Source organism: Lepidothrix coronata, unplaced genomic scaffold (genome assembly GCF_001604755.1).
Source record: "Lepidothrix coronata isolate B3197 unplaced genomic scaffold, Lepidothrix_coronata-1.0 Scaffold290, whole genome shotgun sequence".
Taxonomy (NCBI): domain Eukaryota; kingdom Metazoa; phylum Chordata; class Aves; order Passeriformes; family Pipridae; genus Lepidothrix; species Lepidothrix coronata.
This window is the reverse complement of record NW_016690470.1, coordinates 103,823-129,735: the sequence shown is the minus strand read 5'-3', so window position 1 is coordinate 129,735 and position 25,913 is coordinate 103,823. Positions and strand designations below refer to the sequence as shown.

Genomic DNA, 25,913 nt, shown 5'->3' with positions numbered 1-25,913 from the left:
GTTGAGGTGGCAAGCCCAGATCTGAGGGGAAGTGCAGGGATCAGAGATCTCAGGGAAAGGTTCTTCCCCCAGAGGGTGTTTGGGCACTGACCAGGCTCCCCAGAGCACCAAGGCTGCCAGAGCTCCAGGAGGGTTTGGACAACGCTCTGAGGGACAGGGGGGGATTGTTGGGGTGTCTGTGCAGGGCCAGGGGTTGGACTGGATGATCCCTGTGGGTCCCTTCCAGCTCAGGAGATTCTGGCATTCTATGAAATGTGGGTGTTTGGGGGCTGCAGGTGCCCCACGTGTGTGCAGACCCACACTGAGCCCTGCAGACCCCTGAAGCTGCTGGTGGAGTCCAGCACTGGCCCAACGACCCTCAGGCAGGACATGACAGAGAGGGGGGGGCTGTGAGGGTAAATGCCAGCCTTGGGGACACATGGGATGGGGTGGCTGAGGTAGTGGCCAGCCCACAGATCCCCTCCAGCAGCCACATGTCCAGGAGGAAAGGGGCTTTGGAAGCTCAGGAGGCCACAGAAGCAATGATGAGGTGGGTGATTCCGACTCAAGGCCTGGGGAGCTCCCAGTCCCCCCTGGGATGGTGTGTAGAGGGAAGTTGCCACTTCACCATCATTCAGTAATTAAATAAGGAAAATCCCTGGTTCAATCCAACATGCAGGAAAACTCCTGGGAGCCCTGTGCAGACCCTGTGCCTGCAGGCAGGAGAGTGGTCAGAGGGGATGACCCAGGTCACTGAGCTGCAGGGAGGGCTGAGAGCAGAGGGAAACTCTCAGTGCCTCGGGGGAGGGATGTGAGGTACTGGAGGGGAAAAGAAAGTATCTCCACAAGGGCTGATGCTCAACAGGCCAAGTGTGGCCAGGATAGAAACCACACTGCTCCCAAAAATAAACCAGAGGCAAATGGGGCAACAAGCAAACTCTGACAAACAACAGAGGAACGACACATCCTGGAGGGAATGAGGAGTTAGGGGTTGGGTGTGTCTAATGAGCACGTGCCAGCAATTGTTTACAGTATGTTAATCCATATAAGCTTTCCGGGACCTTGCTTCGAGCTGAGTGTGACTGCTGGCTCTGTTTCTTATTTCTTGGTCTGTATGGGCCCATCAAATGGGGGTTTGCAAACACAGACAGAGCACTGAGGGATGCTTTTTGTTTCTACTTGAGCTTTCTCAAATCCCTCTAAATAAGGGAATCTGCTTTGAGGTTAAACAGCCACCCCTCACAACTGCCCACGGAGGGTCCCAGCATCACCAGCTGCCCAAGAGAAGGGAAACACCCCAGCCAGTGCAGGTGTCTGACCTGGGTGCAGGTGCCTACCAAATCCAGGTGAGGATTTGTTCCAGACCTGCTGGGAAATCGAGGGGTTTGATGTACACCAAGCCAGGGGATGCTGCTTGGCTGCCAGCTGCCTGGGGCCAGGGTTATTCTCACCCCAGGCAGTTTTGGGGTGATCTCCTCAATGGGGGGTCAGGGGGCCATCTCCTCAATGCAATGGGAAGATGGTGCTTTAGAGTAGAAGGTGATGTTTTACCTGGAGGTGATCAAGGGCAGGATCAGCATCTTCAGCATCCTCATGAGAAGCTCTCCAGGAAAGGAAAAATACTGCTTCTCCTGCACACAGAGCAGAGCTGTGTGTCAGGTGAGCACTGAGTGGGTGATGATTGTGGGTTAAGGGCTCAAACTTGATAAATTTGCCTTTTTCCAAACTGGGCCCAGCTCTGAGTTGGCTCCTCCTGAATGTTACCAGGGAGCATCTGCAAAGTGCCCCAGAGCCATCAGGAGCAGCCAAAGGTGGGAATACCCTGTGGCTGCAGGTGGCAAATGCAAGCTCAGGGAGAGCCTGAGTGTCCAGCCCATTCATGGGGCAGCCTCAGTGCAACAAGGGAGGTTTCTGTGCTGTGGCATCTCTTCACATCCCCTACATCCCTCACATGGACATGGGGAAGGGCTGTCTGGAGAGAGACCCCCAAATTCCAGATAGCACAGCCATGACCAAGGGGACAGTGAGGGTCTGTGGGACCAGCAGCCACCTGGCCAGCATCCCTCCATCCCTACCTCTACCCACCCTCCATCCATCCATTTATCCCTTCCTCCATTAAATCAATGCCTTCTTTCCCTCCTGCACCCATCCATCCCTACCTCCACCCACCATCCTTCCATCCATGCATCCACCCACCCTTCCTCCCTCCCTCCCTGCCCCCCATCTTTCACTGTGCCACTGTAGAGGTGTCAGGGATGGATCTGAGATGGCCCCAAGCCAAGCAGGTACTTTTGGTTACTCCAAAGTAAGGCTTTGAGGTGTGCCAAGGCAGCTGGTCAAACAACTGCTCCCCACTGCCGTCCCTGTGCTGTCCCACTGGGGTCTGGATGTGGCTGATGTCCCTGGGGAGCTCCAATGGGCCCAGACATGAGCAAGGGGTGCCAGCTGATTGGAACAGCACCTCTTTGTCAGCGGGTCTTTTAACTTCATAACATTTCCCACTGTGGGGAGGAAAGCAGGGCCTGGCCCCTCCTCCGTGGTGCAGGTTTGGGGACAAAAGTCTCTAATGGGGAGCAGTGGCTGGGGCAGAGGATGGATGAACTCAGTGCATGGCAGGATGAGGGCCTGGAGCCCCGAGGCTGTGCCGGCCTCACGGGCGTGTGCACTGGGCTGAGGGAGATTACACCCGGCTTCAATTAAGTAACGAGATCATCCCCGCTGCGCTGATGTTGAGGGGCCTAATTGAAATGACAAGACTTTGCTAAATCCAAGTGGGCAACACAGGGATGTTCCAGCACCGGCCAAGCTCTCCCTGGAGCAGCATTCCCCCTCCTGGGCTCCCCAGCCTGCCGAGGATCAGGGCTGAGCCCAGCCCAGCTGCCCAGTGCCAGCGCAGCCCTGGGATCCGGGGCTGTTTCACAGCGTGATCCTCCTGGAAAGCGCTGGGTGAACGTGCCTTTTAGGGGTATTTTCTCCAATGTGTTTGTTTCCAAAGGTCCTCAGAGGAAGGACCCCCGAAGACCCCCCCCCAGGCTCCCCACCCACCCTTATTTATTTGCTGGGTCTTCTCCAGAGAGCAGAAACGTGCTTGGATTGAGCATCTGCACAGCTGGGGAGGGTCAGGGGAGCAGCTGGGACCCCATTGCTGCTGGTGGTGTTGGGGGGAGCCTGTCACTGAGCATCTTGCAGCCAAGCAGCCATTCCCCACTTTCCCCTCCCTAACCCACCTGGAGGCTCTTGCTGTCCCATAGGCTCCATCCCAGAGCCCCCCACTCCCACTGGAGGAAGGCAGGATTTGTCCTGCAGCTTTGGCATTTGTTGACAGCTTCTTGGTCAAAAAAAAAAAAAAAAAAGGCAAACCCACGTGCAGAAACCTGCCCTGAGACGTTTTCTTGGACAGGAGCCTTTGCTTTTGGGGCTGTGCCCATCTGGGACCCTTACTGGCACCAGGGCTGGTTGTCCCCCCGACCACTCCATGTCCCTCACTGCCATCCCCACCCTGGCCAGGCTTACCAGGTCCGTCAGCTCCAGCGTCCGCAGCAGGAACCCCAGGAGGCACCCGGTGGCAACCGACAGCATCGAGAGGGTCAAGAGGCCATTCTTGTACCAGAAAGCCCGCACCCACTTCCAGAGGCGCAGGAGGACCGTGGACAGGGAGTGCAGCACAGCTCTCCTGACACACTCCCACATGGTTGTGCTCAGCCACCCAGACGATGCCCCTCGGAGCAGCTCCCAGCCCCGCTCATGGCCACGGGCACCGACGGACCCCTGCTCTGTGCTGGGAGCTGAGTGTACTGATGGCTAATCCCAGAACCAAAAGCTTCAGGGATATTTGGGAGCCTTTCCCATAATGGAAAGTGACGTCTTCAACTGGTTAATCTGGGCTTGGCATCCCGCCCCTGCGGTGCCGAACCCTCCCAGTTTAACCCTCCAGCCCCTGGGTTGGGGGGCGGTGTGCAGACTGAGAGCAGGGATTCAGACCCAGCACTCCCTTCCCCTCAAGGTTTCTGATCCAAAGGGATCTGGGTCTTGCCACCAGATGTGGGTCCGGCACCAGATTTGTGCTCCCACCAGCTGTGAGTGCACCCCCATCCTACCCCCATCCGGGAGGGCTTCGTGAGGGCAGGGCTTTCTCGTGGCATCTGCACAGGCGGCAGCCCAAGGCACCAACGGATGGTGCTGAATGTTCCCGCAGGAATATCTGCCCCAACAGAACCAACTTCCCCACCAGCTCTGCAGGGAAGCTGCCCCGAGGCCACGAGGTGCTGCTGGGGTGCCTGGTCAATAATCCACAACATTTTAGAGTATTTCTGTGTCCAGTTTGTCTCTGGCTCAGGCCAGGAGTGTTACTGGAGCTGGAGCGTGGTGCAGAAGAATGGGGTGGGTGGGTCCAAGACTCAGGATCCTCTGGGAATGGGGAGATATTAAAACCTTTCTGGCCCTGACTTTAACCCCCAACCAAAAACAAGGCCACAAAGCCTTCTTGAACCACTGCCATATTTTACACAGACAAAGCAAAGCCACAGTGAAGTTGTGACTTTCGGATCCCTGGCCCCCTGCCCCGTGGGACAGGACCTGTGCAGCCCCACGTGCTGAGCGGCTGCTCCGGCAGGGTCACGGTGGATTTGCAGGCTGTCTCGGAGGAAGCAGAGCTCCTTTCCCATCAGGAGCGTGGTGCCTGGTGCTGTGCATGTGTCAGCCCCTGGGGAGGTCTCTGTGGTGCTGCCTCATGCCTTTGGCCTTAGCGTGGATCACTCAGCCTGCCAGAAGTAGATCAGGTGTTTGCTCATCAGCAGAGCTGAAACAGTTGCCTCTATTCAGCTCCAATTTCAGAGCCAGCTGTGAGCTGGGGGATGGAGCCTGCATGTTGGGGGTGAGCAACTGCTTGGGAAAGGGGAGTCCCAGTTGTCTGGGGGATCAGGGACACCTCAAAGGACATGGAAGGGGCCCTGGGGCTGACAGCAAGTGGAGGGAGAAAGCTGAGATGGGAAAGGGTGCAGGGAAATCCAAATAATTGGGAATAGCGGAACGTGAAGACCTTTGGGGAACTGAGGGCAAGTAAAGGATATCCCAGAAAGAGGAATCACAAAGAGGGAGGGGAGAGAGGGAAGGTGGCAAAACAGCAAAGGGTCAGGAGGGGAGGCCCTGGCGCTGGTGTGGGGTCTCTGCTGCTGGTCCGTGCCAGGCAGCACCTGGTGAAGGGGTAGGGCAGCAGCTCCCTCTGCACCTACCATAAATCTCAACGTCATCATAGATGTCAGTGTCCCTGCAAGGAGAAAGACAGGGTGCTGAGGGCAGGCCAGTCTCCCGTGTCCCCATCACCTCCTGACCCTGAGGCAAGGGCCAGCCCCTGCTGCTGTATCTGTCCCATCTCTCCTGACTTGTCTGTGGGCTCTGGTGTCCTCCTGCTGTCCCATTTGCTCCCTCCCAGCTCTCCCCACAGAGCCGGGACCCTCCAGTGTGGGGTTAACATGACTCTGGCCCCTCTCACAGACAGTGGCCTTGTTCCAAGCTACTGGGAGCTGCAGACCCGGCCATGTAGAGGAGCAGCACCTTTGTGCTGCCACCAGCAGCCTCTGAGCAGCCTCTGGGTATGTCCCACATGAGGGACCACATCTTGGGGAGTGCTCAATGTGCCCCAGTGCCAGAGCTGCTCCTGACACCAGCAATGGCAGGTTCCACCCCAGGGTAACCAGCCCGTGTTGGGTTTACGGTCACTGCCTGGGCTGGATGGTTTTGAGTTGTCAGGAATTGGTTTGGTGCCAGGCACTCACTGAGCAGTTGAGCTCACAGAGGGGGGAGGAAGGGGTCGGGGAAGGGTACTCACAGGTGCAGCATCACGGCCCGGGGCACGTAGCCATCTGCAAGAGAGCGAGGAAAAACATGTCAGGTTGTGCTGGGAGCTGCGGCATCAGCGGGGACTCACACCAGCCCCTGCCCCTGCCCAGGACTTGCAGGGTTTAGCAACACCTCGTGTCCCCAGGGAGAGGTGAACATGTCCCCAGGGAGAGGTGGGACAAGGCAGAGCCGGCTCTGGGAAGCTGAGCTGGACCCGTGGGAGGAACCTGCTCCGGGCAGTGTCAGGGAGGAGCCTGCCGGGCTGGGTGGCACCTGCAGGGAAGAGCCTGATCCCCGTCTCTCTGCCTGGAGGATCTGCAGCCCATTTCACCTGTGCATCCCTCGGTGCAGACACAGCTTGCGGAGACTGTGCCCATGGCAAAGCCTGGGGTGCCAGGCTGGTGGCCGAGAGGCTCCGGGGACTGGAAAGGCTTTTAGCAGAGGGAGAGAGGACAAGCCCCGCTCACGGCAGAAGTGGAGGAAGGGCAGGACGTTTGTGCGGAGAGAAGTGGGAACCTTTGAGGCCCAGGGTACCTGCCAGGTCTGTCTAACGGCAGGAGGATGTCTCTCCTGCGGTCTGGCGGGGCGTGTGCGTACGAAGAAACTTGTTCCTAAAATTGCTGTGCTCCCCCCTGCGGGCAAACCCTCATCCTCTTCCAGACTTACACCTCCTCTGGCTGTTCCGGCAGAGGATTTGCTCCTGATTGGTAAACTGAATGACATCAAGGATCTCTCCTCGTCGCAGCGGCAGATTCCTCCCCCCGCCCCTCTTCTCTGTCGCTGCAGGGTCGACCATCATCCGAGTCAGGACGTCGATGCTGCCTTCGAACTGAAACACAAACAGCAGTGCCCTCAGGGGAACTGAGTCAGGCAGGTCTCACTGCTCTCCCTGCTTGGGCAAAGCAGATGCCTCTCTAGCCAAATGGTCTGTGGGACTGGTCTGATATGAGGGAACAGGGCAGGTGGGAACTGGGTACTGGCTGGTCCCTGCAGAGCACAGCTCCTCCCTGCCATTGCACTGCACCCTTCCCAGGAGGGGAGAAGGAGCTTAGAGGGATAAGGGATCACTCGCTGCTGCTCACCTTGAATTTCTTCTGAAACTCCCTGTCTGCCTTCTCTTCCTTCTTGCATTCCTTGAGTGTCATGGTCTTTGTCTTCTGGGAGACCTGGGCTTCTCTGCAGTGGTTGAGAGTCACAGGAAGGTTCAGGTGACCCCACGCTCTGATTCCCCTCATCCCCTTCTGCCCCCCTGGCTGCTGCCCCATTGCATTTCCCTGCACCGGCTCTGGGGCTGCTGGGGGCTCTTGGAGCGGGTGCACAGCCTGCAGCTTGTGCTTTTCATGGGCTTTCCTACTGCAAGCACAGCAGAAACCATTAAAGCACCAGCTTTGTCAGAGCACCAAGGAGACATGACCATTTTGGGACCTTTAGAAAAGGAAAAACCCCGTTACCTCTGTGCAGCTGCCAGCAAGGTAACCCTGTGAGAGGCTCGGCCAGCATCTCCACCTGTAAAACCAAACCCCAGGAGAGGTGCTGGCATGAGGCTGCTGTGAGGTGTAAACACCTGCCAAGACAAGATACAAAGAGCAGCAAGAGCTTTCTCCTCCTGGGACCAAACCCTGAGTGTGCCCCTGAGCAGGGTGGGATCAGGGTTTCCCCTGCCCATTTACAAGCAGCAGAGAAACCCATCTCCCTCCTGTGCGTGGCAGCAGTGGGCTCAGCACGGGCTCTGCTGCTGCCTGTGGATCTTCGGGGCCTCAAGGCTCTGGGAGCTTCTGGAGAAGAGAAGGCTTAGAGGCGACCTCATCACTCTCTTCAACTACCTGAAGGGAGGTTATAGCCAGGCAGGGGTTGGTCTCTTCTCCCAGGCAACCAACAATAGGACAAGGGGACGTGGGCTCAAGCTCTGCCAGGGGAGGTTTAGGTTAGATGTTAGGAAGAAATTCTTTACAGAGAGGGTTATCAGGCATTGGAACGGCCTACCCAGAGAGGTGCTGGATTCACCATCCCTGGAGGTTTTTAAAAAGAGATTGGACGTGGCCCTTAGTGCCATGATATAGTAATTGGAGTTGGATCAGGGGTTGGACTTGATGATCTTGAAGGTCTTTTCCAACCCAATCTATTCTATGATTCTATGATTCTCGCCCCAAACAGCACCCCAGCCCCTCCCGTACCCACCTCCTCTAGGGCGGGGATTTGCTGGCGGCCGGGACACAGGAGGCAGCAGCGCGCCTGGGTTTCTCCTGGGCGGCCCAAGAGACTCAACGTCATCATATATCTCATCTTCATCCCTGTGGCAAGGCAGAGCGGGGTTGGGGGCCGAGGGCAGAATCGAGGCTGCCAGGAGGAGGGTGGGCAAGGGGCAGGTGGGCTGCCCGCGGGCTGGCCCTGGCTCTGGGGCAGAGCGGGACAGCAGCTCTGTGCCCTGTGCCAGCAGCTCCTCACAACGCAGCAGAGCAGGGCCGTGGAGGGGACGGGCAGGGGGTGCGATGGCAGCAGCCACAGCAGTGCGGTACCGCAGCCCCCGAGGGGCGGCAGCGCTTCCACCGCGGGAGCTGCCAGCGCACGCTGGGCTCCAGCAGCAGGCAGGAAAACCCCAGGAGCCGCTCGCTGTCCCCTCTTGAGCCCTTCCCACTGGGTCGGCACAGCCTCGAAGCCCCCAGGAATAACAGAGCTGTGTCTGTCCTTACCCCGCTCCACTCGGAGCACCCTGCAGCGGGAACCGCGCCGGCGCTGGCGCGGCACAGCCTGGTCTCAGGGGACCTGTGGGAAACAGCGGAACAGGAGGCAGCAGTGAGGGGTTATCTCATATTTTCTCCTCAGCTCTGTCACCCACCCTGAGGTCAGAGCCACCCTGGACTGGATTTAGTGCAGAGAGAGGGAGGTGGGGAGATAAAACCGCACATCTGGATCAAGCAAGAACTTTTTACTCCATAGCTCGTCTGGGGACTTTCGTGCAGCACATGGGGGCACAGCTCACTGGGGACCTTGAATATATATTTTCCCATTCTTATGACCCTAATGTTACTTTCTCCCTGGACAGATGATGGAAGGGGAAGATGAAGAGGCCAAACCAGGTATTTTGAATGTTGTGAAAACCCTAAATTCCAGTTCTGTACCAGTGTTAGGGCAAGCCCTGGATATCTCCATGTACTCAGAAGCATCAGCAGCCACAACATGCTGCTGTACACTTCAGGACTGCCAGCATGCCCACATGCCTGCTAACATGCCACTGTTTTTATCATCAAGCTCATCACCAGCCTGGTCAACCAGACCAACCAACAACTGGCATGAAGACCCAAGTACAACATCACAGCTCTGCTGGGTTATTTTACCAAGTAATGCACAATCAAATACTAGGCCCCAAAACTTGTAAGATTGCCCAAAAAACTAACAACAATAACCAAATTGTTATTTGGAGGTAATTCTAGATGTTCAAACTTGCCTCAGTACCCATGAGACAATAAATACTTGAAAAATTGCTGGTTTGTAGGACACAGGGAGAGCAGATTGCTCCCTCCTCTACCAGGGCTGGTCATATGGGTGAGCATCTCCCAGCACAACAGCACAGCCAGCCCTGATAACACCTTTTAATAGTAACACAAACCAGCTCGATTTTTCAGTTCTCATGAGGAAATAAGGGAGGCTCTACTCTCATGGCTAGAGAAGTTGAGCCAGAAAACGGGATTTGAAACAGGTTTCAACACCCAGAGTGTGGATTAGCAGAGCAGCAGCTGTGAGAAACCACTGCAGTGGCCTGGAACTAGAAGGCCACTGTGGAGCGTCCAGGGCTCGTGCTGAATGGAGAACCACCTCACCCAGAGGCACCAAGCCCTGCATCCCACAGGCAGCAGGGAGCCTCTGCCTCGAGGCCAAAGGGGCCGACACACACACACTGGGTGTTAAACTTGGTGTGTAAGTGCTTCTTGTTCATGGGACAGACCAGCTCTGCTTCCCACCGGTCGGGCTGGTCTGCTCTGACTGCCACACAGGGATGGACTGGTGGGAATGGACCCCTGCAGACTCATCCAACCTCTGCTCAGAGCAGGTCTGGCCTCAGAGCTAGAGCAGGTTGTTCAGGGCCTCATCCAGGTGAAAACTGAGTATCTCCAAGGATGGAGATGCCTGTCTTCCTGGTGCCTGCATCAGGGCTGCACCGTGCTCACGGGAAAGAGTCTTCTCCTCCTGCCTAACTGGAATTTCCCCTACTGCTTGTGCCCACCACCTCCAGGCCTGCTCCCAGGCACCTCTTGGGAAGAGTCTGATCCCACTTCTCCCCCCATTAGGTCGCTGTGGGCAGTGAGATCTCCCCTTCCTCTCCTCCCAGATGAACAAACCTGGGTCTCAGCCTTTCTTTCCCCATGTTCTCCAGCCCCCAACCATCTTAGTGCCCTGCACTGGGCTTACTCCAGTTTGTCAGCATGTCTTGTGTTAATTACTCCAACCTTACTCCCTACAAACACCCCAGGGCCTGATACCTGTGCCCAGCCAGGGACAGGGCAATTTGTTTCCTCACCTGCTCTCCTTCTCTCTCATTCCTTTCCACATGCTATTGCCTATAAAAGCCCCTTTGGTATTACCAGCCCCCACTTCTCCATCAGCCCCCACAGTATTTCCATTTCCCAGGAGATCCAGGCTCCAAGTGGGGACATTTCCCTTCCTCAACAAGCAGCATCCTTCCCTGAGGGACTTCTAGGTGTCTGGCCATACCCAGCTGAGCACTCCTTGGTGGCACTGTGGCAGGATGGAGAGGTGTCCCAGGACGTGCAGCTGCTCTGACCTTTGCCAAATCCACGACAGGAGGGCGCCAGGGCTTGGCTGGCTTCACCCCCAGCACCCTCATGGGTGGCAAAGGCTTCCTCTGGGGCAGAGCTGGGAGTCCTGGGTGGTGGGGGCTTCCTGCAGCAACCAGGGGGGCTGCAACCGCCGTGCCTTTGGCAGGAACTGCTGGAACACCCTTGTCTTTGGCAAGTGGCCGTGTCTGCTGGGCTGGCTTCCTCTGGGGAGGATCAGGGCCTGCTCCCACCTCCTTGTTCAACACATCTCCTCCTCCTGGCTTTGCGGGTGCTCGGTGGAAGTTGGTGTCTTGAGCCATCCCCTTCTTCTGCCGTGCCATCCATGCCAGGGCCTCGTGGGCGAGATGAGGAGGGGAATGCTGTGCCACACTCTGACCTGTGCTGTGGCACGGAGAGGCCCTGCTGTAGTCCACTCTCCTGGTCCGGGGGGGTTCTGGAGGAGGCTTGCCCTTGGAGCCCATTGCAAGGGTCTGTCCTGGCTCTGGTCCATGGGGTGCTGCAGGGTGACTCTCTGGCCAGCCCCCCGCTTCAGGAGGGTCTTTCCTGATCCCTTGGAACTTTGCCCTCAGGTGTCTCACGACAGCATCTCTCCCCTCCAGATGCATCTGCGACTGTTAAAAAAAATTCTAGTTAAAACACCATGGAGGAAAAAGAGTCAAAATTCCCCCTGAGGAATGTGGTATTCCTTCAGCATGGCCTCACACTAAGCCTTCTCCATGAAACAAGGTCTTTGCTCAAAAAGGTCCTGGAATATGTCTGAGAAAACAACACCGGGCTGCTGGTCTGATCCACCCTTTGTCCACTACCAGGGACCATCAAACCAGAGGGATTGGGTCAGGGATTACACCCTGCTAGTAACAAAGCTCCTGAGGGCAGAATCTGAGATCCAGAGATTACCCAGGGCTCAGAGGGGAGCAACCTGCCTTGCCCTGGTCCTGGTTCCCATGAAGAACCACAAAGAGAGGGAGACCACACAGAGCCGTTGGATCCCTCCCTGCAGGAAAACTCGGGGTGGTGCTGCTGAAACTCATCCCACCAAAGCCTGCATGCAAAAAACAAGGCCAAGAGGCAGCAGAGCTGGCCTACTTTTCTGAGCTGTGTGTTTCCTGTGCAGCTCACACCGTGTACACACAAACCAGGACATATTGGCTCCAGCACAGAGGTGCCCTCAGCTTCCTCGGTGACCTCAGTGACCAAAATTCACCTTTTGCTAGAGCCTTCACAGAAAGGCTGCCAGGAGGAGGCTGGATGGCTCTTGGAAGAAGAGTGCCAGGTTGGAGCTATGGCACACAGCTACAGGATGGGGCTACATTTTTTCCTAAGCTTCTCAGAGGGACCTTGTGGAAGGGGAGGGATCACCTTACCCTCCCCATGTTTCTCCCACTCTGACGTCCCCAGCCCACAGTGTTTCTTTGCACCAGAGCTGCTGCTCTGCTGGAGCTGTAGGCTTTGATTTTGAAGTTCTTCTTCTTCTGGGATTTCAGTTTGGGTTTGTACTTGCGCAATTTTTTCTTTCACAAGGGAAGGGCTGATATGGAGAGAAGCTGGTGCAGTGTTTTTAGACATAACTGATCAAATGTATATGTATACCTACATAAACACAAGTTCTCCAGGCAGATGCCCCAATTCCCCTGGTAAACCCTCACATGCAGCATTTGGCATAGCCTGTGGTGAAGCAGAGTGAATGTGCTGTTTCCTGCACACCAGGCAGTGGGGCTTTCACCCGAACTAGTGAAAAAACCCCAACTTTTTCTAGATTCCCAAACATGCTGCTGGGATTTTTGGCACTTGGATGACTCAGTGGTTTGTAACCATCGGTTTTGGGGCTGTTCCATGAACTGGGACTTGCCCAGAGCTCTCAGGTGTACCTGTGGGATACAACACCACTGTGACTGTGACGAATTCCAGGTTTTCCAATGTATTTTGTGCCGGTGGAGCTCTCCTGGACTCAGTGGGAGCGTTTTCCCAGATGTTTATATCCACCCCAACTTCATCCAGCAAAACTCCCACTGAGCCCAGGAACAGGTCAGAGACCTTTGAAGCTCCGATCAGCTCAGACATACAGGGGGACTTTGCCTTCCAGGAGGAGCGAGGGTCTCAGGTGGATTCTGTCCCTCACAAGGACATCCCCAAAGCCTTCCCAACCAGGAGACACAGCTCCACTCCCAGTGTCCCCTCCCCATGTCCAGCATAGCCCAAGTCTGGTTCTTACTCACCATTTTCCATCAGTGGATGCTTTCCTGTGTGCTCACCTCCTTGCTAAAGACCACCCGAGGCATTCCAGGATGAGCCTCTCCAAGGTCCCCCACCCCTGAAACCAGAAGCTCTTTCCTAACGGCTGGTGAGGACCTGTGTGCAATGCCAGGAAGTCGCTGTAGCCTGATGGTGAGACAGCACCAGGGGGAGGAGAGAGAGGAGGAGGAGGAGCGGCTCTTGGAGGACCACGAGCTTGGCTCTGCTGCTGTTGGAAGCTTGCAGCCCACCAAGCTCTGCTGCCCAGAAAAGTCTCATCCAGAGAAGAGCCTGGGTTTTGGGAACTGACTGCAGGATGTGAGGGATGGGCCTGGGAGGGTGGGCAATGTCCTCATCTGATGGTGGCCGATGTGAACCCTCTGCAGGTCAGGTCTCAGAGCCACAGGGGACCTGCAGAGGGTGGAAGTGATTTGTGGGGGGTCACACAGCAAAACAGCCCCACACAAACTCCTCTGGGAAGGCAGGGGAAGGTCTGCACAGAGCGGTTCTGCATTGGGCCATTGCTGTGTTGAAACATCCTGATGTCAACTGTTGCCTCAGAGGCAGGAATGGTCTGAGAGGTCAAGCCCTGGGCAGGGCTGCTCTGGCTGGCTGGTGGATGCTGACTTCCCTGCTCCAGGGTGGCATGTCCCTCCAGTCCTTTGGGAAGGTGTCCCATCAGCAGTGCCTGCAGTGGCTCCTGCTGCAAATTTAAGGATAAGACAGAGGTTGCGGACATGGAGAAGGCTGGGATGAGCACCCGTTGGCCAAGGGTGGTGGTCCTGGGGGTCCTGTGGAGGGTGGTGGGTGCCCAAGGCAGGCACTGGAGGGTTTGATCCCACCAGCTGGAGGTGGGATGGAAAGGAGTTGTCAGGAGGTCACACACGGGTCCCACAGGGAGCTGACACAGGGGCACAGGGCAGGCAGACAGTGGTGACAGCCAGCTCCTCGGAGAGGTGGGTCCCCATCCCCACCTGCCCCACTGCTCCTGCTGCTGCCACAGGGACAGCACAGCCCTGTCTGGGGGGGACACGGAGGCCCAAGATCCGTGTTTGGGGATGAGGGGTGGCGGGGAGGCCCTGAAAGCCGTTTTGGGGGAGGACAGGGATGGGGGAGCTCAGGGGCCGTGTTTGGGAGAGACGAGAGCGCAGGGGCTGTGCTGGGGGATGGGGTGAGCAGAACGAGGGGCCACGCTTGGGGGTGAGAGGAGCTCAAGGGCCGTGTTTGGGGGTGATGAGAGCGCAGGGGCTGTGCTGGGGGACGGGGTGAGGGGAGCTCAGGGGGGCCGTGCTTGGGGGTGAGGGGAGCTCAGGGGCCGAGTTTGGTGGTGAGGGGAGCTCAGGGGGGCCGTGCTTGGGGGTGAGAGGAGCTCAAGGGCCGTGCTTGGGGGTGATGAGAGCGCAGGGGCTGTGCTGGGGGACGGGGTGAGGGGAGCTCAGGGGGGCCGTGCTTGGGGGTGAGGGGAGCTCAGGGGCCGTGCTTGGGGGTGAGAGGAGCTCAAGGGCCGTGTTTGGGGGTGATGAGAGCGCAGGGGCTGTGCTGGGGGACGGGGTGAGGGGAGCTCAGGGGGGCCGTGCTTGGGGGTGAGGGGAGCTCAAGGGCCGTGCTTGGGGGTGATGAGAGCGCAGGGGCTGTGCTGGGGGACGGGGTGAGGGGAGCTCAGGGGCCGCGTCTGGGGTGCCGGGGGGCACAAGGCCCGGTGTTCGGGGCGCTCCGGGGCCGTGCTGGGCGCACACCCACCCCCCCCGGCTCCCTCAGCCCCGCCAGGCCCGGCCCTGCCCCGCGGGCCCCGCGCAGGCGCAGCGCTGGGCCGGGATGGCGGCGGCGGCGGCGGTGCCGGGCCCGGGTTCGGGTTCGGGTTCGGGGCCCGCGGAGGCGGCGGCGGGGCCCGGCGGGGAGGAGGCGGCGGGCGCGGGGCCGCAGTGCCCGGGGCCGGCCCGCCTGGCGCGGCTGCCGCTGGCGCGGGTGAAGGCGCTGGTGAAGGCGGACCCGGACGTCACCCTGGCCAGCCAGGAGGCCGTGTTCGTGCTGGCGCGGGCCACGGTGAGGGGCGGCCCGGGGACCGGAGCGCCGCGGGGTGCGGAGCCGCTGCTTGGCCCTCACGGGAGGTTTTTTCTTCTGCCCCGGGTGCGGGGGATCCCCCGGCCCGCGGCGGCTCAGAGCTCCCGGAGCGAGCTGGGGAAGGGGCTGGAGCACCAGGAGAGCTGAGGGGGCTGGGGGGGCTCGGCCTGGAGAAAAGGAGGCTCAGGGGGGACCTTCTGGCTCTCCAGAACTCCCTGACAGGAGGGGGGAGCCGGGAGGGGGACTCGGGCTCTGCTCCCAGGGAGCAAGTGATGGGACGAGAGGAAGTGGCCTCAAGTTGCACCAGGGGAGGTTTGGATTGGATATTAGGGAAATTCCTTTGTGGAAGGGGTTGTGCCGCCCAGGGCGGTGGTGGAGTCACCATCCCTGGGGGGATTTAGCAGCCGAATGGATGTGGCACTTGAGGTCACGGTGTAGTGGTGAACACGGTGGTGGTGCTTGGACTGGGCGATCTTCGAGGTGATTCATCCCCTGAGCACAGGACACCTTTCCCCCTTCAGAAGGTACCCAGGGAGCCATGGTGTGTTCAGAGGACCCGTCACACTCCCGGCCTTCTCCCTTGTTGCTTCTCCTGCTTCTCCTCCTTACTGTGCAACCATTCCCTTTGCTATTTTCAGAGCCGTTTATTGGGAAGGCGAAATGTTAAGATGGAGATTCTGGTCTCATCCTGAGGTCTTGCAGGACCTTTCCTTTCCTCAGAATATTCTCTCTCCCCTCTCCCATCACCTGTGTGAAACTGTCCTAGTTTTGTCTTGCAGGAGCTGTTTGTTGAAACCATAGCCAAAGATGCTTATGTGTACGCCCAGCAAGGAAAAAGGAAAACTCTGCAGAGAAAAGACCTTGGTATGAGAGCATGTTCTGTGCTGGCCTTAAACCTCTGGGTTACTGGGATTTTTCCACCTGTCCCAGAGTGCTGAAATAATCATAGGTGCTTCTCTTTCTTTCTCTGAAGATGGGAGAGAAAAACTTCTCTTATGCTAAATAGTACACTAATAATTTCACACACCAGCTCTAAAACAAGTAAACCTTTTTGAAGTTGGTCACTCTGCTGTGATGTAATTTCAGATGCTGCTGTTAGATGCAAATAAGGGGGTGGTTTATCTGTGGTAATTGTTCTCAATTTGCTTTGCAGATAATGCCATTGAAGCTATCGACGAATTTGCTTTTTTAGAAGGTGAGTTTCTACTTGGTTTCACTTGGTTTCAGTGTTTTTTATGGTCACCACTGTGGGAGAGGAAGAACTGAATCGTTTGCAAAGCTCTCTTTGTCCACATCTTTAGTAATTCACATAGTGTAGCTTGTTGTGCCCCTCTGAGCAGTGGAACAGCTCAAGTGGGCCCTTGAGGCACATGCAATACTTTTTGGCTGAGTTTGGGCTTACTCATGTGTGATTTGCTTAAACTTTAGGGTTACTGCATGTTGCTTTGGCAGCTTGTAAACAGGTTTCATTTGTTCACAGAACTGAACTTCTGATCCCTGAGACTGTAATGTGTTTTTTCATTTTCAGGTACTTTGGACTGAGCTGAACAGAGACTGAGCTCCCTGGAGAAAGAGACTGCAGAGATGGTGTGAGATGGAAAACAGGATGTTGAGAGTTCAAAAATGATTCCTGGAATTGAAACACTGAAATGGCAACCGTGATATTTTGTATAAAGCTGAAGTTATTGTAAGCTCTTTATTTAAAACGCATATTTTTCCATAACTATTTTGTATGTCACTTCCCCCTGCCCTGCAGCTGCTCTCTGTTCTGGCCAGGTTACACAGCAGTTACTCTGTTCTGGTCTCTCTGGGTACTCTGCAGCACCACAGAGCTGTGAGCAGAGACTGGCTCAGCTCAGGTGCCCAGGCACAGGGAATTTTTTTTAATGGAAATGTGGGTTTTGTTATATGTGTTTGTCTCTTAACACAATTAAATTTTTATTTTTTTGTTGTTGTTGAGCATCTGTGCTGATTTCTGGGCTGGGTTGGAGGGGATGAGGTTCCTGTAGCCTGGTGATAAATGGTGTGTTTTTGGCAGGATGCCTTCTCGTAGCACTTTGGTTTTGCTAATTATTTCCTCGAGGCATCCGTCCCAGAGGAGCACAGCTGGCCTCCAGGAACTGGGGATGAGCTCCAAGGAGACTCAGCTTGTTCTGGGGGCTGTGCAGCTTCTGTGTCTGTGATTGCTGCACCTGCAAGTGACTGTAGCCAGGAAAAACCCAGCCCCCAGACCCCCATTTTGAATGCCAGAGCAGTATCCGATGTGTTACTTGTGTGCTCTCACTCCTGAATCTGGCAAAACCGTTTTCCCTGGGAGCAGGATCTGTCCCCTGCCACATGCCCTTGGCCAAGCTGGTGCAGAGATCCCGAGGTCTGTGATGAGGAGCCTTGTGCATCCTGTATTCAGGAATCTGCTGCCCTTGGCCAGATCCATCAGACATCTCAGAGAGTCCCTGACAGCACAGGGGTGGCCAGCAGTGTCTGCTTCCAGGGCTCTAGTGCCTTCCTACTTGGACTTAACTGGTGCTTTCCTACATGGATTTAGCAGCTAGGAAGAGAGATGCCTCCTCCTGGCTCCAGGGCTCAGTCCCACTGACCAGAGACACAACTGGAGCCCCAGGCAGCTCCTCGTGGCTGTGGGAAACACTCTGCCAGTGCTGATGGGGGGAGTCCTGCTTTGTCCAAGCACCAGCTCTGACTCCATTTGGTGAAGGGAGGGACAGAGGAGGGTTGTCCCCAGATAAAACCATTGAATGGGATGAGGGAGGATGAAGGATGCATGTTCCTTTCAAGTGAGAGGATTTGAGAGCGGCTCCCAGTCGCCACAAACTTAATTAGTTTGGAAGTGGTGGTAACAACAAAGACCCCCAAGGGAGCTTCTCCAGGCTGGCAGCAAATCCAGTGGCTCTCAAGAAACACTTTGAAGTTTTGCTGGGAGCCTGATCCCAGCCTGGTCATCCCAGCTGGGAGCATGGTCCTGATCATGGGTGAGGGGTGCTCGTCCCCAGGCCGCTGAGGTGTTTGCTCAGATCACAATCTGGGGACATTTGCCGGGATATGCAAGTCCATTTGGCTCAGAGCTGTTCACCTTCTCACCTGCCAGGGAGGGCAGGTATAAGTGTCAGAGGTACTGGAGACCTTCCTGTGCTTCCCAGGGTGCAGCATGCAGGACCCACGAGCTGTGGTCTTCCTTGCAGGGCTCTTGCAGGCTCCTGTCTTTGCCAGTAAGTTCCTTTTTCCTCCTCTTTGTCCTTGGCACTGCTTTGACCTCTGGCAGGGGAGAGCAGAGGGGGGGTGGTGTGGGACTGGGCATGGGCTCCACTGGGATCTGATGCTGCTGTAGGGTCGGTGTGTGCTGTGAACAGTGACCAGTGAACAGCCCGGGCTGCCTGCACTGGGCAAACAGTTTGCAGTTCGTGTCAGGGGAATCTGGGGAGGGTTTAGTGCTTTGTGCTGTGGGAGGCAACTCCTTACTGAGCTCACCTTGCAGTAATGTGAAGGTAGAAGAGAGCAGGGGACGGATGTCCTGAGACAAACAGTGCCAAACAGAGCACTTGGAGCAACTAAACAGGGGGTTCAGCCCAACCAGTCAGGGTTGAGCTGCCAGATGTGTCATGTCCATCTATAACTAAATCTGTTCCTCATGCTGGAGCTGTTTGGTTCAGGATGGTGGGTGGATGGGCACTCAGTGCCTTCTCCCAGCTCGGGCAGGAAAGGTGGGGAATTGTAACTGGGGTCATGCTGAGCTCGGGGTTTGTGACCGCAGGCGCCGGAGCTGTGGGCAGAGCAGAGGAGCAAAGGAACCTGTTTGCAGAGAGGGGCTGCTGCAGGAGGCAGAGCCATTTCCTCCACGTTGGGCATGGTGAGTTCACAGAATCACAGAATCCAAGAATGCTTTGGATTGGAAGGGACCTTGAACCCCATCTCGTTCCAACCCTGCCGCGGGCAGGGACACCTTCCACTAGCCCAGGTTGCTCCAAGCCCCGTCCAGCCTGGTCTTGGACACTTCCAGGGCTGGGGCAGCCACAGCTGCTCTGAGTTCCCCTTCACCTGCGAGAAACTGGGATCCTTGATGCTTCCCCACTCACGTCCTGCCCAGTTCTTGGCCGTTTATATTGAAATTTTCCAAGTGACTTTTCCCTCAGGGGATTGAGGCCAGACATGTGCTGGGGACCTGTTGCCCAGATAATCTAACACTTAAAACACCTTTTGTAGCACAGGAGCTGGTGAGTAGCCTGGCCCCTGGGTCTGTCCATCTGTGTGAAGGAGCTCAGTTCCCTGGGCCTGTGCTGCAGTGTGGTTGATTCTGTATTTGAATTCCCTGTTTGCTTGTTTATTGCTGCGTAAGTTCAGGACGACTGCAGACTTTTCCTTCCCAGGATTGATGTGGGAAGGGCTGTCAGCAGGACGACAGGCTGTCCTGAGAAAGTAGAGGAAGCTGAAAGTAGCTGCATTTGTTCACCAGGCAAAAAGTCTGAGGCCTTCAGGAGCAGCCTGTCCCCAGTTCCCCTTGCAGTGGCTGTAAGACCACATGAAATGAGCTTGAGCTGTGAAAATGGCTTGAGAGTCTGAGTTTTCCTGGGGTTTTTCAGTGCACTTGTACAAATTTAACGTTTAGTGTTTGCCAAATACCAGGTTCTTGTGTACAGTAGGAATGATAAAATTACCATATCCAAATTAAGAGCTGTCACAGGCAGTGACAGCTTGTCAGCTCCAGAGGCAACAACTTTAGAAGAGTAAATAATGATGGAAATAGCAAAAAATTGATAAAATATCGGCCTAAAAATAATAAGCACAGCTTGTATGGCAGCAGGGCAGGGAGAGCAGGGGTTAACTGTGTCTTCAGCTGGTACAGTGTGCTTTGCCAAGTGCCCAGCTGTCTGCACCCTGCTGTGGGTGAAGAGCATCCACGGGCATCACTGCTGGAATGGCTGATAAGCTGGGAATTGCTGCCTGGCTTGTTGCTCATTCCTTCCCTCAGGCAGCCAGCAGCAGCAGCTGTACCCTGAGTGTGACTTCAAATGTCCCTTCGTGTTTCCTGGTGCCCTGGAGCCAGCACTGGGGACACTGAAAACCAGTTTTTAAATCAATGCAAAAGTTAAAGTTTTGCAGCACACACTGGGTCTGTTGACTCCAGCAGGTTAAAGCAAATGTTTTACAGTGGTGTTGGACTTACCCACGGGCACTTTTAATACCAGTTTCCTTCCCTATTACCTGATGAAGCAAGGATTTACGTTAGTAAGCCTTTTAGTGTGGCTAAGCATTCCCTTTTCCCTTTACTAATCAATGTATTCACTTGTTCTCACCCCATCCCTCATGTGCTCACCACAGAAAGTAAAACCTGTGGTTTCCTAGTGACATTTTAGTTTTGTTAGTTTTGGTCTTTGTCCACTGACCAGTCTAATAGGAAATGTTTTCCTCTGGTCTGCAAACATTGTGACTGCAGTGAATTCCCACCTGTGCTCAGGCTGAAGGAATCTCTCTCTCTCTCAGGGAGAACTCCCAGGAGTGGGCCATGTCTTTGTGTCAGTGTTTGTGTGGTGCTCGGCCCTTCTCTGAGCTTGGGCCTCCCCAGCACCTCATGGGATGGGTGAGTTAGGGTTAGAGTTAGGGTTAGGGTTAGGGTTAGGGTTAGGAGTCAGTGGTGACCCTCTGGAGGCTCCTGTTCCACAGATGTCTCGGGCAGTCCTGTCAGCGTGGACGTCGGGAAGTGCCGCTCCAGCTGCCCCTCCCAGTGGATCAGCCCCCTCCACCCCGGCCTCCCAGGGCTCTTCAGGTACTCCTCCATGCTCGACTCCCTAAGGAGCAAGAAGGTGAGAACAGCGTGTTTGTGGCACTGCAGGAGCTCTTGGGGCTGGGTGAGGGTCATGTGCTGGTGCCTGGGGTTGTGGTTTTGTGATTTTTTTAAAAAACACCTGTTTTTTGTCTTCTGAAAAACCTGTCATTGAGCCTCTCATCCTCCCCTGGCCACAAACAGTGGCCTGTGCAGGTGAGAGAGTTGAAATTGCTCCAGCAGTGCTGGATACCTCGGGCAGAGGAAGGGCTGTGGCTCAGCCAAGGGGCCCAGGTGGCCCCAGGCAGCACCCGAGTGCATTCCTGGCTGCCCCAGCACAGCAGCCAGACCAGCTCTTTCAACCACTTCTGTACCTGAGAGCCGCTGTCCCACATCTACAGGGGTCAGAGGCCTTTTTCTGCCTCTTTGTGCAAAAATGGCAGGACGTGTGATTTCATTATGAACACCTTGCCGTTGAGATGCTTGTGGCATTCCCATATCATTGTGCCACGTGTCACTCCCAGGAGGGACTCAAAGGAGCCTGTGCATTTAGGGCCATGGCTGTGCATGGCCTGTGGTGCTCTCCTTGTCCCAGGAGAGCTGACATTGCCTAAAGTCCCATCTCCACCAGCGTAACAGACCCTGGAGAGGGACTGAAACAAGCTCTGTGGGTGCTCCCACGAAAAATCTCATTACCACTTGTCCCACTTGAACACCCTGACACTGCTGGTGCAGCATCCTCCAGAGAGAGAGGAGTAAACGCTGAGCCAGTTCCAGGTCGGGGGGGTGTGCTGTGTCAGGGAGCTGATGCTGGAGGTTGTTCTCTGTGTCCCCTGGCCCTGCAGGTCCGGCGCCCCGAGGTGCCGTGGCCGGGAGCCCCCCGTTCCTGCCCCGCGGGGTCCTGCTGTGAGCCGGCCCGGCTGCACGTGGAGCGGCTCCTGCTCCTGCAGGGCCCTCGGCAGGTGGAGGTGGTCGATGGCTGCCACTGCAGCACCTGCCCCGAGGAATGTCTGCGGCTCCCGGCGCTGAAAACCTTCTTCCCAGACTCTCCCTGGGAGGTCACGGTCGACGTGGGGAAGTGCTCCGATCCAGCCTACAGTGCAGGTATGAACGAGGGAGAGCTCCCCTCCCTCCCTCCCTCCCTCCCTCCGCGAATGTGGGGATGAGCCCTCCTGTGTGACCAGCACCGATGTCTGGGCTCAGGGCCTGAGCTGCAGCCTCTGCCTCTGTGGGGATGGGACTGTGGTTTGGGTTTCCTGTTGCTGGGCCCTTCCAGTGCAGGTCTGCAGGCACAGTGGTGATTCTCTGCCCTGTGCGTGGGGTGAGGATGGGAATACAACCACCCTGTGTACAGGAAAGTGTCCTCTAGCCAGAGAGCATGGAATCAGAGTAACCCAGGCTGGGGGTAACTCGAGGGTCTGCACTCCAACCCTCCCACTCAAAGCAAGAAAACCAACAGGATGATGAAAGCTCTGCTGGAAACAGACCCCTGGAAAATGGAGTTTCCTTCCTGACAGTCTGAAACGCCCTTCTAGCACCAGTGAACTACACTGATGGTTCAAAAATCGCTCAGAAGTGGAAACTCCAAACGAAATCATTCCAGATGGGTCAAAACCTCCCACTGGGACAAAGCTGAACTGGTTCATTGTGAACTGGGGAGCTGGCTCATGAGTTCACTCATAAAATAGCCCAAGACACTTCAGTGGACTTGAACTGATCGTATTTTATCAGAATGGAAAGTCGCGTTAAAGTGATTTTCCACAACTGTTGGACAAAATCCATTCTCCTGGAATTCGCTGATGTCATTTTTTTGGTATTTCTGCTTCTAAGCCCGTCCCGTTCAAACCTCCCGGCAGCGGCTGTGGCAGGGCTGTGCCTCCACCACTAGAGAGGGACAGAGACCGCGGGAACCCTGAAGTGACTTGGAGAGCCGTGCAGGGGCTTGGGAATTCATTCCATCGCTCTGTGAGGTGGAGGGGCTGGGGGTGGGCGGCGGAGCCCCCCCGAGGGCTCTGCCTGGGGCCGCGTCCCCTCCTGCGGGTCTGCACAGGCAGCAGCAGCTGCTTGGTTGTTATCCAGCTGCAAGTGGAAAAGGCAATTAGGCAGCGTGAAGTGGTTTCTTCCAGAGGTGTGAGAATCAGCATTTAGTTCCCAGACGTGAGAGTGGAAGATGCTGGACGATGCTGTTGCCCCGCGGGGGCTCGTGGAGCGGGGAGGGGGAGTCTCATTCAGCGATAACGGCTCAGGGCTGGCAAATGTGAACTCGACGGCAGCTTTGCCTCTGCCCTAGGGCAGGTCCCTGCACTTTCCTTCTGGATTTTCTCCTCCAAGGTCAGGCTGACACTTTCAGTGTCGTGGTAAAGACCGGAAATGGTAAAGAGAAATGGGGTGGAGGGGGAGAGGGAGGCTGGAGAAGGATGTTAAAATACTGACTTCCAAAAATCTGTTGTCATTTTGTGTCCCATTCTTAAGGCATCCCAAAGACCTTTGCTATCAGAAATCACTTTTCCCTCCCCTGAAAAAGCAGCTCCATCCTGGAACAAAGAAATCTCCTCCAGCAGCTGCTGAAGGAGTTGGGAGGGGGCAGGAAACTCTCAACCCGTTCAAAACCAGGAGCCAAAAACAAACCCTGAAGGACACACACCCAAGGGCTGGGACAGGGCAGGACCAGGTCCTAGTTAGAGCACAAACCCAGTTAACCATCAGCTCAGCTCAGCAGCCTTCTCCCCCTCCTCTAGCTCATGCAATGGAGATTTTAACCCTCATTTACTTGGTGAGGAGAGATAAGCCTGGAGATTTAGCAGATAAACTGTTTCTTTCTGCACAGAACATCGGCTCAAACTGATCCAGGCAGGACAATTTGTGCCTCTGCCCTTCCAGCTGGACATAGTTACTGCTGGAGGAGCCCCTGTCCCTCCTCTCCAGTTGCTGAGCCCCTGCTTGGCCATCAGGACCTGCCACGGTGGCGTGTCCCAGCTTGGCAGTGACACAGCAGCAGGGATGTGACCGTGCCCACCCAAAGCCTCCCCACCCTCTCTGCAGTCAGGCTGGGAATGTCAAATCCAAACAGAACTGCTTCGTGCCCTGGATTTTTTTCACTGGGTTAAAGCTTGAACAGGGAAAGAAAAGGCAAAGCAGGACTTGGTCCTGTGCCCCCAGAGCTGGGGCCATCACCTGCCTCCCCCTTCCTGCCCTCTGCTACCAGCCTTCCTCCATCCCACACCCCAGAATTGGGGCCATCCTCTGCCTTCCCTTCCCTTCTTCCCTCTGGCACCAACCTTCCAGCAGATGCTGTAACTGGTGCTGACGTGGGGAGATGCTCCTTCCATCACCCTGGCCCCATCCAACTCGTCTGCTGGCACTGAGGGCTGAGAGCCCAGCCCAGAGCAAATCCTTTGGAGGTGCCCCGGGAATGTATCTCCAGGAGAGCCCATAGCACTGGCTCCAGCATTTGAGAAGCCCGTGCAGGACACAGCCCCCAGCAAACCCAGAGGGAAATGCTGAATGAGCAGACGTTACACCGTGTTCCTCCACTCCCTGGTGTGAGAGTGTGGCTCTGGAAAAAGCACTGCCCTCAATATTTTATGTTCAAAGACCGTTTTTCTCAAAGATAACATGGAATAGCTCGTGCTGGCTCCCCAGAGCTGGGGCTTCCACAGGGTCAGGGGCAGGAATGAGCCCCAAACTCCCACCTGGGACCCTCTTGCCCTTACCAGCCCTTTCCAGCCGGGTGCTGGACACTGGAGCTGGACAGTCTGTGCTGCAGGACAGACCCCGGTGCAGGTGCTGCAGCCTCAGAGGCCTTGGGGACAACTCCAGGTTCATTTTCCTTCTTGTTTCCTTGCAGATGGACTTTTCTGCATGCCCACCAAGTTCAGCACTGTTCTAGTCAAAAACCCACACGGTGGAGAGGTGGTTCAGACACTGGAGAACTGTGAAATGAAGGAGAAATGCTATCGTGTCTCCCAGGTGGAATACTATTATGAAATTGTGCAGAGCCCTGCGGGACACAGGGAGGAACGGCTCAAGGTGGGTTTCCAGGGGTTTGGCCCCTCTCTGATGGGCTCAGCTGGGCCCACATGTAGGGTCTGAACTGCTGGGAGGATGGTCTGACACTGGCAGCTTCACCCTGGCATCAAACCAGAGTGGTAAAAATCTCACCTTTGTATTCTCTTGTGGTATATGGGCCATAAAGGAACAAATGGCCTTTTCTTTGGGGTGAGAATTCCTTTAAAAAATTATCAAAGAACAATGATATTAATTTTAAAAAACATTTAATTGTTAAGTATGCCTTCAGCTCAGTGGAGACTTTACTCTCTACTTCAGCACACCTTTGTGCACAGAGAACTCTGACTCAAAAAACACTGCTGTGCCCCCCAAATATTTCTGACCAGCTGTGCCTTGCTGCTGCCCTTCCCCGGGGATGGATGCTCAGCCTGGGGCTGTAGGGAGGGTGAAGGGTCCCAGGGTGTCCCGCTGAGGTGCTACAGGGGATTGTCATGCCTTTGTTTTGCAAATCCTTGCAGGAAATCGATGTGGGAAGGTGCTTGGGCAGCTGCTCCTCGGGGGATCCCTGCTTGCTTAGGTAAGCACAGCTGCCAGGGTCCATCCCCTCCCCTTCCCACACACCTGCACCCGCTCGGGCAGGAGGGAGCTGCCCCCAGTCCTCTCACCAAACACATCTGCTGCTGCCAGGGCAGGACTGGGTGTGGGGGGAGCACGGGAGCAGGGTTTGGGAAGCACTCCCAGCTCACCCACCGCGGTGGGGCCAGTGGTTGTGCTGCTCTGCTGTCTCGGGGGGAAGAGCAGAATCTGCTGTGATTGTGCCGAGTTGGGCTCGTTGGACAGGGGGTTATAGAGCCCGTGGTCCCCCATGACAGCAGGCACGGATCCTGAGAGGCTCCTGCAGCCTGGGGTGTGCCATTCCTGTTCCTCACCCGGTGGCAACGCTGTGGGGCAGGAAGGGGTGGGAGGGATGCTCTAGGGCAGGGTGGGTCCAGGCAGTTGTTTCAGACTGAGGGAGGCAGGACTTTGTGTTGCTTGCAGACACAAAAACGTGGATCCCCAGCACAGGAAGGACAGGGACATGTTGGAGTGAGTCCAGAGGAGGCTACAAATATGCTCCGAGGGCTGGAGCTCCTCTGCTCTGGAGCCAGGCTGGGAGAGCTGGGGGGTTCCCTGGGAGAAGAGAAGGCTCCAGGGAGACCTGAGAGCCCCTTCCAGGGCCTAAAGGG

At 56.1% G+C, this 25,913-nt stretch overlaps 4 protein-coding genes across 5 annotated transcripts in view; 2 read left to right on the top strand and 2 right to left on the bottom strand.

The window, feature by feature from the left end:
- LOC108508318 (excitatory amino acid transporter 5-like) overlaps positions 1-3,669 on the bottom strand; it is a 15,085-nt gene extending 11,416 nt beyond the window's left edge. Inside the window, exons 1-2 of the mRNA XM_017837044.1 lie at positions 3,493-3,669; positions 1,531-1,610 (exon numbers count right to left, since the gene is read on the bottom strand). Coding sequence (XP_017692533.1) covers positions 1,531-1,610; positions 3,493-3,669 — 257 coding nt within the window. The remainder of the gene's footprint in view (positions 1-1,530; positions 1,611-3,492) is intronic.
- Positions 3,670-4,489: 820 nt separating this feature from the next.
- PRAM1 (PML-RARA regulated adaptor molecule 1) lies at positions 4,490-14,068 on the bottom strand. 2 transcript variants are annotated; one of them, XM_017837045.1, is made up of 10 exons: positions 12,830-14,068; positions 10,528-11,224; positions 8,508-8,580; positions 7,996-8,108; positions 7,269-7,323; positions 6,900-6,993; positions 6,484-6,646; positions 5,807-5,840; positions 5,211-5,245; positions 4,490-4,739 (listed from the first exon to the last, which is right to left on the bottom strand). In XM_017837045.1, exons 1-10 carry the CDS (start codon positions 12,830-12,832, stop codon positions 4,735-4,737), a joined length of 1,272 nt encoding a protein of 423 aa, XP_017692534.1. In that variant the 5' UTR covers positions 12,833-14,068; the 3' UTR covers positions 4,490-4,734. The 2 variants fall into 2 exon arrangements, with proteins under 2 accessions (XP_017692534.1, XP_017692535.1); XM_017837046.1 differs by lacking the exon at positions 10,528-11,224.
- Positions 14,069-14,609: 541 nt separating this feature from the next.
- On the top strand, positions 14,610-16,857 carry POLE4 (DNA polymerase epsilon 4, accessory subunit). Its single transcript, XM_017837048.1, has 4 exons — positions 14,610-14,888; positions 15,686-15,770; positions 16,060-16,101; positions 16,435-16,857. The coding sequence occupies exons 1-4, from the start codon at positions 14,661-14,663 to the stop codon at positions 16,446-16,448; spliced, it is 369 nt and encodes a 122-aa protein (XP_017692537.1). The 5' UTR covers positions 14,610-14,660; the 3' UTR covers positions 16,449-16,857.
- A 1,787-nt stretch (positions 16,858-18,644) lies between these two features.
- The window catches only part of LOC108508290, an 8,134-nt gene continuing 865 nt past the window's right edge, over positions 18,645-25,913 (top strand). Inside the window, exons 1-5 of the mRNA XM_017836975.1 lie at positions 18,645-18,768; positions 20,580-20,719; positions 21,525-21,783; positions 24,527-24,708; positions 25,206-25,264. Coding sequence (XP_017692464.1) covers positions 18,645-18,768; positions 20,580-20,719; positions 21,525-21,783; positions 24,527-24,708; positions 25,206-25,264 — 764 coding nt within the window. The remainder of the gene's footprint in view (positions 18,769-20,579; positions 20,720-21,524; positions 21,784-24,526; positions 24,709-25,205; positions 25,265-25,913) is intronic.